A 17006-nucleotide genomic window follows, 5' to 3' on the forward strand; every position below is an offset into this window, starting at 1 on the left:
ATCTTACCGGTATACTCCTGTAACCTCGAGATAGTCCTTGGTTCTAAAGATGCCTGATACGGGCCAAATACTAAACAACAGAAACTGCGTGGGCACAGTGTCCCACAATGCTTATGAAAGTCATACTTCACATCCAAGCATCTATGACGTGATGATTAATCAAATTTTTGTCATTTTTGGCACTTGAGGACGATTTTCCTCGAAAATTTGGCAATATAGGGGAAAGTGACAAAGTGCATTATGCATGTATTTTATTACGTTCCTTCCAAAAATGTACACGGATTTTAGATTAAATTAAGTTTCAAACAAGTAAACTTGTAAAAACCCCTAAAATTGGAAAAAATCGGCAGCAATGGACCGTTAGGCCTTTGAAAATTCACAGAAAGCCATTTTTAACGCCAGGTATGATAAGTACATAGAGAAATACATACAGGGTGATCCAAAAGTCCCTTCCACCCCCTCTAACTTCTTACCGAATTGAGGTGAAGATTTGAAACTTGGGGAATGTTCCTAGGTCAAAGGGAGATACTTTATGGCCTCCTAAAATTTTCAGGGAGGCCCCCAAGGGAGATAACGGACTCCAAATTTTGTCTTTTTCAAACGGGAAGACCCTCTATGAGAGAAATCGTTCGGAAGAGCATAAAAAAGGAAACATTTCGCGCAAACCCGAAGTCAATACCTCAAACCGTTTCAAAATGGCCGAAACTTCACACCCGTTATTCCTTGATGGATTTGCGCGAAAATAGGTATCTCGGGAGTATAGTGACATGAGAAAAATGAATTTGACGTCAGATTTTCAAAAAAACCGAGATTTTCAAAATGGCCGCCGGTTAAAGTTTAAAATGACCGAATTTTTTTTTTCTTTTTTTTAGAAACCTAAGTTCAAATGTGTTTATCTTATGCCAAAATATCCCCAAGTTCAAAGTTTTAGGCAAATCCATTAGCAATTAACCGAGGTGGCAATTTTCGGCCATTTCGAACTTTATCCGGTGGCCTTGGGAAAGAGCTTGATGCAAAAACGGCTTTTTTCGCCCCCCCTCTGGAATTTCTTCAGACTTTGTCTATTGATTACTCGTACTTGAGCGCTTCTTTTCCCAAATTTTCAGACCCTCAAAAAATTTTGGGGGGGGGGGGGGAGATACGGGGGGTGGAATTCAAAACCTGTGAACCTCGATATCTCTCGAACGAAGAAAGATATCGAGGTCCGGTTTGGACGAAAAATCGTCTAATACTGCATACTTCACGATTCTAAAGGTCGAAATCCCGATATCACATTTTTAAGTCAACATATGTGCTTTTTTCCAGTTTTTAGGTCTAGAAAATTTCTTTTAAACGAGAAATTTACAAAGATCTCAATTTTTTATTTTAACCAAAACCAGTTTTTTAAGTTGTTCGTCTTTTTCCGCATCCAACGAGCGGTCCATTAAGCTGGGGAACCAAACGGTTTCGGAGTTATGATCGATTGAAGTTACCGCTCAACGCGCGCCGACCGATTATCGCGCGCAAAAAAGTCGGATTTGACTCTTATTAAATCAGATTGAATGTTCTAACTGAGCAAAATGCATTATTAGGGACTCTTGAGGGTCGCTGAGTTCAGAAATTACAGATACTTCCAAATAATTCACGTTTTTAAAATTACAGCTCCGTAGCGCTATTTTAGAGGCCCACTGAGCGCCGACCGGCCGCTCAGTGGTCTTGTACGGAGCTAACGTGAATTATTTGGAAGTATCTGTAATTTCTGAACTCAGCGACCCTCAAGAGTCCCTAATAATGCATTTTGCTCAGTTAGAACATTCAATCTGATTTAATAAGAGTCAAATCCGACTTTTTGGCGCGCGAAAATCGGTCGGCGCGCGTTGAGCGGTAACTTCAATCGATCATAACTCCGGAACCGTTTGGTTCCCCAGCTTAATGGACCACTCGTTGGATGCGGAAAAAGACGAACAAGTAAAAACTGGTTTTGGTTCAAATAAAAAATTGATATCTTTGTAAATTTCTCGTTTAAAAGAAATTTTCTAGACCTAAAAACTGGAAAAAAGCACATATGTTCACTGAAAAATGTGATATCGGGATTTCGATCTTTAGAATCTTGAAGTATGCAATTTTAGACGATTTTTCGTCCAAACCGGACCTCGATATCTTTCTTCGTTCGAGAGATATTGAGGTTCACAACAATTTTTATAGAAACTATTTATTTTATCTGAATTCTGGTTAGCCCTGGTAACGTCTCATTGAATCTACTTTTCAATAAAATATCCATCTCAAATAAACGTTACGAGATTTTGTTGAGATGTTGCCACTTTTATGGCGTTGCGGACGTTACAGCCATAGAACTTAGTACCTAAAATAGGCTGTAACTCTCGCAGTTTAAGAATTTATTGACTTAAAAGGTAACAGCATGAATAAGGAAAGCCAATATAGTCACAATAGTCAATGAATTTCACCTTAGATTCAATGCGACTAGCTGTGAGAAACTTTCCGAAGTAAATATCTGAGGTGATGGTAGAGCCAAGTTTCTATCTTTAAAATACAACCAAAAATAAATTTAAGCACAAATTATATGTGAGATGAACAGAACGGCAAAGTTAGGAGATGTAACGTTCATCATTAGTGTAAAAATGCGCATTTCAAGAAACATACAGGGTATTCTAGATCACCCGTATAGTGCTATTAATTTAGTTATTTTAGGTCGAACGAAGTCGGATATGGCAGAAATGAAAGGGCAATTGACCCCCAAGAAATCTGAATTTCATATTCCCGAGGCCCCTACTGCCCCCATTGGTAGGTAACATGGGGGATCCACCTTCAAAAGTGGGGGTGCCGGTCCCTGTCAAAATCATTCCATCAAACTCAGGCGGCACAAAAAACTTTAATCTAGACAATCCCCAAAAAATCCAAAACTGACCAAGTGCACTGCCCAGAAAATTTCCTTCGAGTTTTCTGCAGCACACGAAAATATTTCATAATAACGTGTTAAAAAATGAAGAAAAACTGATTTTCGCGGGCATCGATAGATAGAAACAATAAGCCGCATTCCCAATATAGGCCCCCGCGTGTACACTATAGTAACCCTGTTACAGTAGGAGGTGCAGGATAAATACGATAACCGTGCTGTCGAACACGAAGAGAGGTTAAAAGTAGTTACGATCAATAATTAAATTGTATTTAAATGCACATCATCAGGACAAATGTATCAACTATCTAAGAAAACAATTAGGATCGTTTTACCGAAATTGAATTTAAAATTGAACACCTTTAAGAGTGAAAATAAATTAAAACCTAATCGAGTTGCTGAAGTGTACCTGAATTTTTAGTATGAGCTTATCAAACAAGTTGAATGTCAGATTAATTCTAGCTAGAGCCGTGTAACGTCCTCTCCGTTTCGGATGTTACACTTTTTCGACTTTGTATGACATGATAACTGAAGTGTCTAAATACGTTCTAACACTACTGGAGTAACAATGAAGAACATGTCCTATCGTTCACCAAACACAAACTCCTAAACTGGCTCCTGCGTTAAATGGCATTAAGTTTAGTAGCTTTTCTGTTGCGGATGTTACATTTTCACATGCCTTCACAAAATGAAGAAAAATATTGCGTATTTTTGGACTTTCCTGTTTTTTGAAGTCTGTTTGATATTTTGAGGAACTTAACTGTAACTCCATGTGGTTTTAAATCATAATGATGCAACGTGTAATGAATAAAAATTACTCCAAACATAACCTCGAAAATCACTGCTCTCGACATGCCTTCAGAAAAACTGAAAAATCTTGCGAATCGAGAAACTTGAAACGAAAAGTGATCTCATTTCCCAAAATTGAAGGTTTTACCTATACAGTGCACAACATTTTATCATACACCAGTTAAATTGATTTTTCAACCCCGAAGTTTCCGTTTGGAAATAATTCCCCTCCTTTCAATAGGCTTGAATAAATTTCACAAAATTTGAAATTTTTTTATGTTTGTCGCAATTAGGAATAAATTGGTGGTCCGGAAGCGTTTCAAATTGTCTTCCTGTTGATGCGGCAGTATCGTGCTACACTACTGAAGTGCTATACATGAAAGGGGGCACAAGGGAGAATTCGGAGAGAAAAGCTCCAACCTAATTTCTAAACCAAACGAAAAAGTTTGAAATGTGTGGAAGTATTAGGCTTGGGTGAAAAATATTAAAATCTAGAATCACTCTTCCTAGGTGTTCCCTCGCCTCCTGAATACATCCCTAGAGGTTTCAGCTTTCGTGAAATTTTCCATCTCTAATTGTATGAGTCAATACCAGTGCATTAATGAGTAGAAAATACCGGTTATATGGTACAAATTCACAGCCAACGCTACATATTATATTATTATCACCTGCTAACACCCGTACTGACAAGCCTCCTCACCTTCGTTTTCCGTTGTTATGCTTACAATGAACTCTCTCGGCTATTAAAGAAATTACTATTCAATTACTACGCGTGGTTAGTGAAAGAGTCTTTTTGCCTTTTATCGCTACTTTATGGTGCTAAAGACAGGAAGAGGACAAACAGCTGCAGCTATCAATCTATTCACAGTTTTACTAGCATGCAGAGAAAAGGAGGCGTGGGTTTTCGTTTGGTTTACATTGCAGCATATCTTTTCCCTCAAAATGATCAACACTTTTGCAAGAAAGGACCCTGCACACTCCTTATGTCAATGGACAAAGTGATAATTACTTGAATGATTAAGGCCAGCGCGGCGATATTTTACAACACTTGCCCAAAATGAGGAAAACCGTCATTACCAGTCTTACCTCGGATTCCAAATCACTCCCACTCTCTTCCTCACTTATAACCGGCTGGGGTTTGCCTTGTTCAACCCCCGCATTAGCTTTACTTATCCAAGTAATTGTCCAACGTGAATTGTTCAGGAGCGGTGATTTGTAGAAAGTTGGCGCAATGATGACATTTGTACCGCATCAAAAGACAAGTTTAATGTAATAAAAAAATTGGAAATCGATTGTGGTACACATTCCTATAAGGAGTGTGCAGGGTACTTCTGAGAAAAGAATCAATACATTGCTTTGCCTCTCTTTTCGAATGAATAAAACAAGACAAATTGCATTTTTTGTCCTTCCTCTTGGTGAAAATGTGAGGGAAACACTTCAAAATGCTGCGATGTTCCTGACTCTGCTATATCTATAACAAAAAGATGTTCTAACCGTGACATCCAAAAAGTGCAAATAACTCTAAAAATCGAAATGAAAGTTTTCTTCACCAGGGCCATATCTACAACACCTTACCGCGGAGAGTGCTAAAGTCATTAAGTAGAGTCAAATCTTCGGCCACTTCAAAAAGAGGGCCTTCATAAGTTACACCCACAAAGCTTCTATTATCTAGACTTACGACCCTTAACTGAGACATTTCATAATAAAATTATCAGACAATAAAGGTGAGATGAAAGAGGTTCTGCCAATGTTCTTGTTTGGATCGAATTCAATATAATGGAGAATCCCTATGATGACATGGCCACTAATAGCATATATACCACCTTCCCATTCTCGGCCAAAGCCTAAATACATTCGAGGGTGTAGCAATGTTTCTTGCGGAGATAAACTGCACCTTGTCATTCCCTTCCAATGTGCAGAAATGACAGGTTGCATTTTTCTCCATGTGTATGACTCAATTTTTATTAATGGATACTTTTGTTCTTGGTTAAATAAGAGATACAGCCACATAAATTTGGCTAGTAAGGTCTATCATGCCTTGAACTTAAGTAAAAATAAGTACAATCTTCCGTAATCCTACTTTCTTGAAAGTAAAAAACACTCTGAACACAGTACCGTCATTAGATCCTCAGCATTTACAGGAAGACTGAAAAGAACCGAAAACCATTGGCCTGGTAGGAGCAGGTGGTATTGCCCTATTATACCATGTCCGTCCTTTTCCATCCTTGGTTACTCAAAGAAATTTCACCCTACAGGAACCAAAGTAACTTCAGTGACAAAATTAATTTTTCCTGGCCTTGTGTGATGAGCAAACCACACAGCAATTTAGCTGATGCCTAATTTGCTGCCAGGAACAAACTGGGTGAGCAAGCACTGCTTACCAGGGGGATGAGTCACCATTGCCTTATATTAGTACCGCAAAAATTTGGATTAGGATAGAGTGATGACTGCACTACATTGAATCTTCGGAGGGAGAGAGAGAAATAAGTATGTCCGTTGTATTTATTGGTAACAATTCAGCGCCATAATTTGACTGATGAGAAAGGTAATACTTCGGGAAAGATAACTTCATGAAGGTCGAGAAAAAAAGGTTTAGGAACGTCTGACAGGCCTTGTCTCTAAGTAACCAATTAGCGACGCCTGTGAGCAAAAACAATGTACCTCAATAAGCAACAATGGATGATACAATGAAACCGTAAGGACCACAAGAAACAGTGATTACACTCAACTGTTAAGAGACCCTGTTATTCCCCTAAAGCAAAAGGTAACTCTTGCTCTGCAGGGACGAGAACATGGTATATCAGGCATGCATTGACTGATAACTGAGGTGGGATCTGCAGATAAAAGTGGAGGGAACAACAGATGGAGGCTGGAAACGAGTTCTGGGACAGTGGAGTGATTCGAGCATAAAGCTCACACTTTGATATTCGCAAAACATAACAAAAGACGGACAAAATAAGGAATCCGGGTTTAAATGGCGGACCCGGCATAATGGTCGTGAAGTAATGTCCTAGACTTTGGCGTTAGGGTGGTTACTCAGCGAACGAAAAGGTATATGATGATGGTAAAGTGTAAATTAAAACTTACCATAATGAAAGAATTAAGCCAATATAACTTAGCACTGATAAAACACTGATTATTTAGTTTACGCGTAACAACGACGGCGGGGTATGACGTCAAACGGACCTCTCGGCAGCACTGAATAGAGAGGGAGAGAAATGTATACGCATTTCAAAATCAGCGAGCAATATTACTCCGCGACTCGACTTCCGTCTCTGCGCTTGTGATTGGACAGGATCTGAAACCTGTAATTAGTCCAAGCGGAGTCGTCCAATCACAGTGCGTCTTTGACGTGCCTACTACATCAAATTCCTGTCGGATGTTAAATTTAATAAAACATGAGATCAAATTCACTAAATTCAGTTGTTCGTGAAACTAAGATTTCCGCAAGTTTAAGGCTACTGTGTTTTCCTGAAGCATACGTTCGAATTTTTTCTGAACCATTTACTTGTAGAACTACTTCCCAGCGATCGCAACGATATCTCGCTAGTAGGAGTAGGACGAGGACGAGACTTCCACAGTCAACTGTTTGCAATGCCCGTTGATATTTGCATAAAATCCTTACGTTTTACTAGGAGCCACCTGAAAACATTATTAACCTAACTTTAGGTACATTCATATTTTTTTCAATTTCCCAAGCTTTTGTCTATAAAACAATCACTGGTCATCGGTTACATTAAAGAATTTGTTTGTCATCCTTGCAATCTCGTGAATGGACCAATCAGAGGAAAGCCTGATATGATATTACCTTTTATGGTAAAGACGGAAGAAATGATCGAAATTCAATTTTAATTTGAGAGACGCTGTACTTACCGTATTTATAAACCTTTTAAAGTTAAGACATGCTGAATTGTTTCGATAAGCAGGGAAAATATGATATTTTAATCATTGCAAATCATCGCTAGAAATAATATACTAGATTCCTTTAAGTTTTAACTGTAGCTAACTGTGAGAGGAGAAAGCGAGACCATGTCATTTCGAAATTCCCGCCGTGTATGCTTGTAGACCTTAAAGAGATTCGCGATTGATACAGGGTGTCCCATGAGTTTAGTCCATCACCTCTGCAATTTTACCTGATACGTATTTAGTCAGGGAGTAATTCGGTTTGACCTGGAACAAATTGCATAACAATTTTTTCCTACGTAAACGTTATCAGTAGGTCCTCCTGAACAACATACAAAAAGTTTATCACGGTCCGACTAGAGTACCTTCATAGACATATAGTATGGCCATTCGTATCTTTATACTACAGGAAAACTGTGCCACTTTTTGATTGGTCAACAAGATTTCAGGCTTCATGATGCTCTTGTGACCGTAAATAAGCAAACAAGATGGCGGCTCACCGTGACATTGATAGGAAACTAAATTTGACAAAAATTTCAATCATAAGGCAGTACCAATTTAAATTAGCATATCTAAAAATAACACATAGAAAACACACGAACACTGTTAAATGGGCTTTCGCCTTTATCACAGGAGGGTGTAAGATGTGCATAACCTCAAACTTGCTTGCTGATAACAGCCATCTTGTTTGTTTATTTATGGCCGTAAGAACATCGTGTCAGCCTATGTTCACGCGACCAATGAAAATCCGGCACAGAAATGGCCATACTCCGTCTATAAAAGTACTCTAGGTCGGACCCCGGAACACCCCCTGTAATGCCTAAAATTCAAAATGGCGTCCATAATAAGGCCGTATGGGATTTCGGTTAGAGTCCCTTTATACTGAGAGTCAAGACAATTCGGCTCATGGATGTCACAAACGGGAATAGAGATTACAGAAATTGAACGTTTTTCGTAATCTTTGATCGGCCCATTCTCAAATGCCTTTCTCCGTTCCTCCTCTCATTCCGTTTGTTCCTTGCCGAACCCGTAATTCCCTGGTCCATTCCAGATTATAATCTTTGCAATTGGTGAAAATGTAATCTTTATTCCCGTTTGTGACACTGTGGAGGCCTAAAATACGGGAACCAATCAGAAATGGATTCAAATTGTCTTGACTCTCAGTATAAAGGGACTCTAATTTCGGTATTTTAAAATGTTTCTATAGTGTCGTGTGAGGTATCATTCCCTACGTACTTACTTTCGGTCGCAGATTTCATTAATGAAGTCCAAAAAGCCCCCAGGTCAAAGACGGTGCCTCAAATCTAAGATGGCGGCCAAATTTGAAAGGCAGGAGGGTCATTTTTCAACTTTTACGTGATTGGGTAAGTGAGGTATCACTTCTTATGTAATTTTGGTCGTAGATTTCATTGATGATGTCAAAACAGCTCCCCGACCAAAGGGGGTGCTCTAAATTCAAGATGGCGGCTAAATTTGAAAGGCAGGAGGGTGAATTATTAAGATTTTCACGTAAAAAATGCGAGCGAGGTGTATCAAATCCTGAGTAATTTAGTATGTAAATTTCATTTATCAAGTTAAAAAAGCCCCCCCCCCCCTCCGCCGCCCGTTAAAGGGGATGCCCGAAATCTAAGATGGCGGCTACATTTGAAAGGCGGAAAGGCGCATCTTTTAAAAAAATATCAACTGACAAGGCAAGAAAGGTGTATATTTCCGTGTTTTTTTAGTCGTTGAGTCTAAATTAAATGAAAAAGATAAATATTACTAAAAAATGAGACGTGTCATGCAAAATGGTGACCATCGTATGCCTGCTCACGGTATAGAAATATTTTAATAGGATCACCTAATGAGTTATATTTGCCCAGTTTTAAGTTCATCAATTGGCGCGGCGGTTAAAGAAAGGCGGAAGGGTGCAGATTTTTTTTTGGAAATATTTACCGAACAAGGCAAGGTAGGTGCCCCAAGTAGCAGAGGTTGCAACAACTTGCAAAAAAATCGTTGAATTCTTGCAACTGATAGATTGACGTGCAGATTGCCTACTCTCTCCCCCGAAGGAGCTATCATTGTTGGAACTTGTTGCAATTAAGTTGAAACATGTTCCAACTTCAATATCGTTCCCGGTCCTTACATTTAGCTAAAATTTGAATATCGCGGCCTTCTTCGCAAACTGTTACGGACGTCACGTGACTGGTCTTTACTTAATCTAATAAATATAATATAATAAAATATAATATATTATAATACATTATTAATAACATTATTCATTTTTCATTGATTTATGTTATTTATTTATCTTATTTCGTTTTTAATATTTTCATTTTTAGTAACTATATATCCGTCCATATTTTATTTTATTTTTTCATGTGTTGTTCGTACTCCTCTCTTTCAAAAACTTGATGTACTTTATATAATTTTCGTAACCTTCATTGTGAAACTGAATGATGTACAAAATTGCAAGAATATCATTGCTTCTAATCATTGAATTAGATCTGGGGACGTTTATTAGTGCTAAATTAGCCGTCTCCCCCACGCGAGCGTCCGTGGCGGAGTGGCAACGACACACGGGCGATCACCGAAGTTCAGCAACGTCGGGCGTAGATAGTGCCACGATGGGTGACCGTTTGGGAACTCAGGCACAGCGCGGCTTAATTCTGGCGTACATTGTTTGTCGGATTCTCTTAGCGGCACTTCTCTGGTGTCCACGATGAAAATTATGCCTAAGAACGTATGCAGCGCGCCTAAATTTAAGCATTTTAGAACTTTTTTTTCAGTGTGATATCATATCGGTAACACGTTGATATCACGGCGATAACATGTTGATATCATATGTGATAACAGGTTCCATTCTCCCTGTTGCTACCATGTTGGGCCAGACCAACTTGTTACCAACATGGTCATTTTTAGCAGGGATGATTTTGGCAACGTCGGTAAGTTGCAAGATTTATGGAATTCAATTGCTATAAGTTGCGACTTTTCTTCCGATCAGATCGCCGAAAATCGGCACTTATCGACCAAATGTTGACTAAGAGTTGCAACTAAGTTGCAACTTAGTTGCGTATTTTAACCAATATTGTTTCAACTTCTTGCAACTTTAACTTTGAAAAATGCTACTTGGGGCGCCTATTCCATGTAATTTTGGTCAATGAACTTAAATTAGATGTTAAAATTTTATTCAATAAAATAAAGAGAAAAATCGCACTGCCGAAAGATACGAGTATGTGAGCTCAAAAACGTGCGCTCACTCTAAAATATTAACAATCCAAAACATAGCTTTCAATTCTCATAATACGTCCTCAGCATTCCTTGACAATCTCTGCAAGAGGATTTATACGGATTTTATTCGCCAATGGAGATGTTGCATGTGTGAGGGATTTGCGATTTGACCATTGATTCTTACGTAAAAGTTCACGAGAAACACGATGGTGCCAATGGTTTTCTCTGAAATCATCTCCCAAGCTCAAAAAAAGCTCTCAAAGTGAGGCCAAAAAGGAGGGGATATTCCACCCTATCCTGAGAGTCCACCTCTACATCAAAACAAACTCTCTACGCAAAGATAGGGAGTAAATGCATTAGCAGTGATGCCGTGTTTTCAGTTTTGGAGTCCCCAAATAAAGTGGCAACCCTGCCAATGTATTTGCTCTCTATCTTTGCAAGTAGAGTTTGTTTTGATGTAGAGGTGGACTCTCAGGGTAGGGTGGGATATCCCCTCCATTTTGGCCTCACTTTGAGAGCTTTTTTTGAGCTTGGGAGTTGATTTCAGAGAAAACCAGTGGCACCATCGTGTTTCTCGCGAACTTTTACTAGAGTCCCTTTATACCCAGAGTTACGACAACTCGATTATCAGCTGACTGACAGCCGTCCTTGCTGGCCATGGAGGCCGAAACGAGTGCACCCAAACGAACGATATTGAGGGATAAGGATCAGGAATCCTGCGATGTCTGTCACACAAAAACAACAACATCAACAAACTGATCAATTAAAAATAAAATGAGATTGGTTTGTGAATAATTTCTTAATCTATTTTCATTTTGGACCGATGGAAATAACAATTTACTCTTGATAAACCACAATTAGGTAATATTTTCATTATTCTTGTTCACATTCGAGGTACCGCCATCTTGGTGCACTCGTTTCGGCCTCCATGAGCGAGAACCAATCAGAATTGGATTTTTTTTTAGGCCACTTTCAGCCCAACCCTGGCCCAACCAAAAGTGAGTTGTCGTAACTCTGGGTATAAAGGGACTCTAACTTTTACATAAGAATCAATGGTCAAATCGTAAATCCCTCACACATGCAACATCTCCATTTCCTATTAGGTAGGTACTGGACATCGCATGGATTTAGTTAAAAGCGACTTATCCTTATTCGGCACAGCTCTTCTAATCTATGGAGTAAGATGGCACATGCGAAAGAATGCAGATCTTGATATCGTTGAATAGGGTGTTGCAGCTTGCGAGAGCACTAACATAGGTACTTGAGATAAAGAAGATAAGACCCTCTTTGTTCTTTTGTTAAATCGATCAGAAGACATAAATTTTTCTTTGCATGTTCTTTAGAACAGATATTAAACGATAAATATGAAACGATAGCTCACAACATCCCTTTGTATCCGTCACAGAAGCAGTCAACGTTTATGTAAGCAGCTACTGCAGTTCAAAGTTTCAAGAAATCGTGTGCTAACACTAAGCAAGAGCAATGCCTGGTACAAATACTAATGGTGAGGCAGATGGAGGAGCAGCATCCCATGGATCAAGCAAAGCGATATCTGCCAGGATAAAGCCGCTGGAGATTGTGGCTAAAGCCAACATGGCTGAGCGCTGGGAAATCTGGAAGTCGAAGTATGATAAATCTTTCTTTGCGCAACAACTTGTGACGGTAAGTCGGATGGAAGGAAGAATTGCTTGCTTCTACAATTTCTTGGTGATGATGCACACAGCATGTAGTCCAGGCAAGTAAGCCAAGAAAGGGGGCAAAGCCTGCAAAAATCCCGGGTAGCAATGTTTTCATTAATTCCTACCTATGTAATTTTTCACGCTGAATCCGAATTACAACTTTGCACCGAAATATTCGGGCCGGAAAGTTGCCAAATTTGGCAAAAATGGCCTAACATCGGCCTTTTTCCGGATTATGGCCTGTAACTTGCCTAAAATTGATCTGACGATAAAATTAGTTATTTTCAAAAATGAAGCTCGTTAAATTTCATACAAAAAGTTCCAATACTTTTTTTCCTCAAGGCAAAATCGAGCGCGCTGGCGGGCTCCGAACTTGGAAAAATGAGCGGCAATTGCGCACACTGTAATTAGAGTCCCTTTATACTGAGAGTCAAGACAATGTGAATCCATTTCTGATTGGTTCCCGTATTTTAGGCCTTCACAGTGTCACAAACGGGAATAAAGATTACATTTACACCTATTGCAAAGATTATAATCTGGAATGGACCAGGGAATTACGGGTTCGGCAAGGAACACACGGAATGAGAGAAGGAACGGAGAAAGGAATTGAAGAATGGGCCGATCAAAGATTACCAAGAACGTTCAATTTCTGTAATCTTTATTCCTGTTTGTGACTCCATGAGGGGTGTTGTCTTGACTCTCGGGCCTTGTCTCCACGTGCCGTTTCACGAGATTTGGCCCAGGGAAAAATCCCACTTACGAAGTTGGGAAAAATATTGAGTTAATCAATATTTTTCCCAGTACCAAGTATGGTACTTGTACCCCGAGGACCCACTGAGAGAAGAAGAAGAAGTGAAAACGAATTGTGCGATATTTTATTCATTACTACATGGTTAATGTTTGTTTAGTTAAAATATGTGTCTAATTGTCAATTGAGTGCATTTATTATTATAATTCCGGTTAAATACTCGACGACTTTAACTACTTTAGGCCTTGTCTCCACGAGCCGTTTCGCGAGATTTGTCCCAGGAAAAAATCCCACTTACGAAGTTGGGAAAAATATTGAGTGAATCAATATTTTTCCAAGTACCAAGTATGAGTAGGGAGAATATGGCGACTTGAATCGATAAAAAATCCAACAGCGTTGCATGATGGTGCAGAAAAATACGAATTAAATTACAGTGATGTATAGGGATTATTATTCAATATGGCAACGCTGTAAGGAAGAAAGTATTGCATGTTGCCCCTTCAATAATGGGGTTATGCAATCGTGTAATGTAGCCCCTTCAATCTGCGGTTTATGCAATGGTGTATTTTTCAAGATGGCGCAGCAGCGTTGCCGGACGGTGGACATAAATAAATGATTTATTTATTGGTGAAATTTTGCAACATCGCATTTTACAGTGTTGCCAGATGGGGCGAGAAATTAGTTAATTTTTCGATACAGTATTGCCAGATTGTGCAAAAAATTCCGATTTTCGGACTTATAAAACTTTTCGTCTTCGAAAGACCGTATTTTACAGTATGGGGCTGGTATCGGAGACTGAAGATTAGGGTCTGATTCGGTAATTTTCATTTTTTAGCGCTTGGAGATGCGTATCGGACCCTTGTGTTTTGCGATGAGCGACTGGGATTGGGTATTGCAATATTCAGTTTGATGAATCAAAATTTTTTTTGGGTATTTACAGTTAAAGTTACAGTTTAAAACAGTTCGCGTTGCATACTATTTATATGAAATCCTTACTATCGATCCAACTGTTGTGACTCGCGTCCAGACCCAACCATTTGACAAAGACCTGGTTTTTCTTGCGACGCAGAATTTTCTCCACCAGGAACGTATCCTTATAGTTGGTGGGTTGGAGTTCTTCGCGGTAGAATTTTCCTTTGATGATCGTATCGTGCGCGTCTTTCAGATCGTACGTGATCGGAACGGTCGGATTGACGCTGACAATCTTGAAAATTTCCGTGCTCCAATTCGGTGTGTATCCTTTCTCGAACATGGCTTTGAGTCTCGAGATCCGGACGTGATCACCGACATTCAGTTTTCGTCTGGCCAGACGTCTCTTTTCAATTTTACTCAGCGGCGGTCCACGAAGCTTTTGCAGGATCATCGGTACATCCTTTTCGGTGACATCGATTGGTTTCATCCCGATGGTGCGATGAACGCTCCCGTTATATTCACGGATGAGTTTCGGTAATAGATCTACCCACTTGTACGATCCTTGCGCACTGAACTCTTTCCACATCTTCGTTTTGAGCGTTCGGTTGAATCGCTCGACAATAGAGGCTTTGGTTGTCGAGTACGAGCTGTACATATTGATCTTGTGACGCTTCATCAATGCTTGACATTTGGAGTTGTAGAATTCCGAGCCCATGTCGACTTGTAAATGTTTCGGTGACTTTCCGGCTGCTTTGAGAACGCGTTGCAGAGCATAAGTAACATTCGCGGCCGTTTTCGATCTGAGCGGTTCGGCCCACGCCTTTTTCGAGCACGCGTCGATGACGGTGAGGAGATATCTGTATCCTTTGTTGACCGAGGCGTACGGTTGCATCTCGACGAGATCGGCTTGCCATAAATCGAACAATCCGAGAATCCGTACTTTACGACGCGGATAGTTTCGTCGTGCAGGTTTATGTAGCTCCTCGACGATCCCACGTATTTCTGCCGACATGATAATTACCGTCGACGTCGTCGTCGTCCGCTCTCTCGATTCAAATGCTGTTTCGATGCTACTATTTTAACCAGACGATTGTAAGATTGTTGAAGTTGGTGGATACGCTCCAGACAGTGTTGACCTAATTTCATAGCTTCCTTCCACTTCCGTTCGGACCATTGTTTGTTCACCGCATCCTCATCGCTTTCGGGATCTTGCACTTGACGAATCCGTTTGTTCGATACGATATAATTTCCGTCGGAATCCAGTGAGAATCCGTCGACCTTTTGGACCGCGGCAGAATTTCGAGCGGCCAAAACCGTCCGTGTGACTCATCTCAACACTATTTTCCTTTCATTCGATTCACAACCTCTAGTTGACTGATCCTATTTTCCAGTCGTGATAATTTCGTCTCGAGTCGTTGCGCGATACTTTTGTATTCTTCCATTTTCTCCAAACAAAGCTGTGTCGAATTCATAGCTTCCGTCCACCTCGAGTCTGTCCATTGTTTGTTCACGGCGTCGGTATCCTCTTCGGGATCTTGCAGTTGTCGGATCCGTTTGTTGGATACGAGATAATTTCCGTCGGGATCCAGTAAGAAACCGTCACCTTTGAGACCTTGCTTCGTGTTGCGAACGTAAGTCCCTTTCAATCTTCCAAACCGGTCGGTGGTGACTCATTTTTGTGCGGATCTTATACAGGGTTATTCAAAAGTTACGCACCACTGGCCATAGCTTAAGTTCTAATTATGATATCGATTTGCGGTTTGTGGCGTCCTTCCTCATATCGAGGGGGAAACTTTTTGAGGTACTTCCCACTTCTTCACCCCCCCAGGGGGAGGGGGGGCGGGGGGCAACTCAAAAATTTCAAATGGCAACCCCCATCATGTGATACATCGTTAGAAAGAGCATGAAAAAAGAAAATTTTTGGCGCAAACCCGAAGTCGATCTGACCCCCCTATCAAAAGTTAGGGGGGTCCAAAGGTTATTTAGGGGGTCCGTACCTTCATTTTTTAGAGTAGCTTCGGCGGCTCTTAGACATACCGTTTCTCTTTTCAAAGAGTCCTTGAATACTCCAGGTCTGATACCGAAGTCTTCATATTGCCCCCGGGCCACCACAGCCCCCCCGTAGGGGGGATGGGCCTGTTACAATGAAACATTGCATTAAAATGCGGAAAGTCACAGAAGAGCTTCAAACTTAGCATCAAATCCGAGTGGAACTTCTTGCCAATGTTAACGCAAACGCAGCCTGCGACTTTGAAGTGAGTTTTCAAAACTCTTAGCCCCCTGCCCCCCTCATTTTTGGTTGCAGAGCGGGTAAAAACCGGGAAATTCACTACAAATAAGCCCGAAACTAATGTCCAACTTGAGAAGGACCCTTGAAACGTTGCGATCAGTCGGAGCAATGAAATACAGGGACTGCCGCCCCCTTAAAGTACGGAAACATCCATAAAACCCCCGCTGCCCCCCTCATTTTTTGTTGCAGAGCTGGTAAGAACCGGGAAATTCGCCAGAAATGATGCCCCGGTTCCTATAACAGCCCCGCAATGAAAAATGAGGGGGGCAGCGAAGGGTTTTATGAATGATTCCATCCTTAAAGTGCGCGGCAGTTCCTGTGTTGCAGCTCTCCGACTGGGCGCAACGTTTCAAGGGTCCGCGTCAAGTTGGACAGTAGTTTCGGGCATCATTTCTGGCGATTTTCCCGGTTTTTACCCGCTCCGCAACAAAAAATGAGGGGGGCAGCGGGGGTTTTATGGATGTTTCCGTACTTTAAGGGGGCGGCAGTCCCTGTATTTCAATGCTCCGACTGATCGCAACGTTTCAAGGGTCCTTCTCAAGTTGGACATTAGTTTCGGGCTTATTTGTAGTGAATTTCCCG

At 40.6% G+C, this 17006-nt stretch overlaps 2 protein-coding genes across 2 annotated transcripts in view; one reads left to right on the forward strand and one right to left on the reverse strand.

The window, feature by feature from the left end:
• The window catches only part of tsr (Cofilin/actin-depolymerizing factor homolog tsr), a 70803-nt gene extending 63846 nt beyond the window's left edge, over positions 1-6957 (reverse strand). Inside the window, exon 1 of the mRNA XM_019053446.2 lies at positions 6770-6957. Within this exon, the coding sequence (XP_018908991.1) occupies positions 6770-6772 (3 nt within the window). The 5' untranslated portion in view covers positions 6773-6957. The remainder of the gene's footprint in view (positions 1-6769) is intronic.
• Positions 6958-7111: 154 nt separating this feature from the next.
• Positions 7112-17006, forward strand: part of LOC140226047 (protein artichoke-like) — a 208192-nt gene continuing 198297 nt past the window's right edge. The window contains exons 1-3 of the mRNA XM_072306442.1: positions 7112-7351; positions 8793-8949; positions 12201-12457. The gene's annotated coding sequence lies outside the window, so the exon portion shown is untranslated. The remainder of the gene's footprint in view (positions 7352-8792; positions 8950-12200; positions 12458-17006) is intronic.

Source organism: Bemisia tabaci, chromosome 1 (genome assembly GCF_918797505.1).
Source record: "Bemisia tabaci chromosome 1, PGI_BMITA_v3".
Taxonomy (NCBI): Eukaryota; Metazoa; Arthropoda; class Insecta; order Hemiptera; family Aleyrodidae; genus Bemisia; species Bemisia tabaci.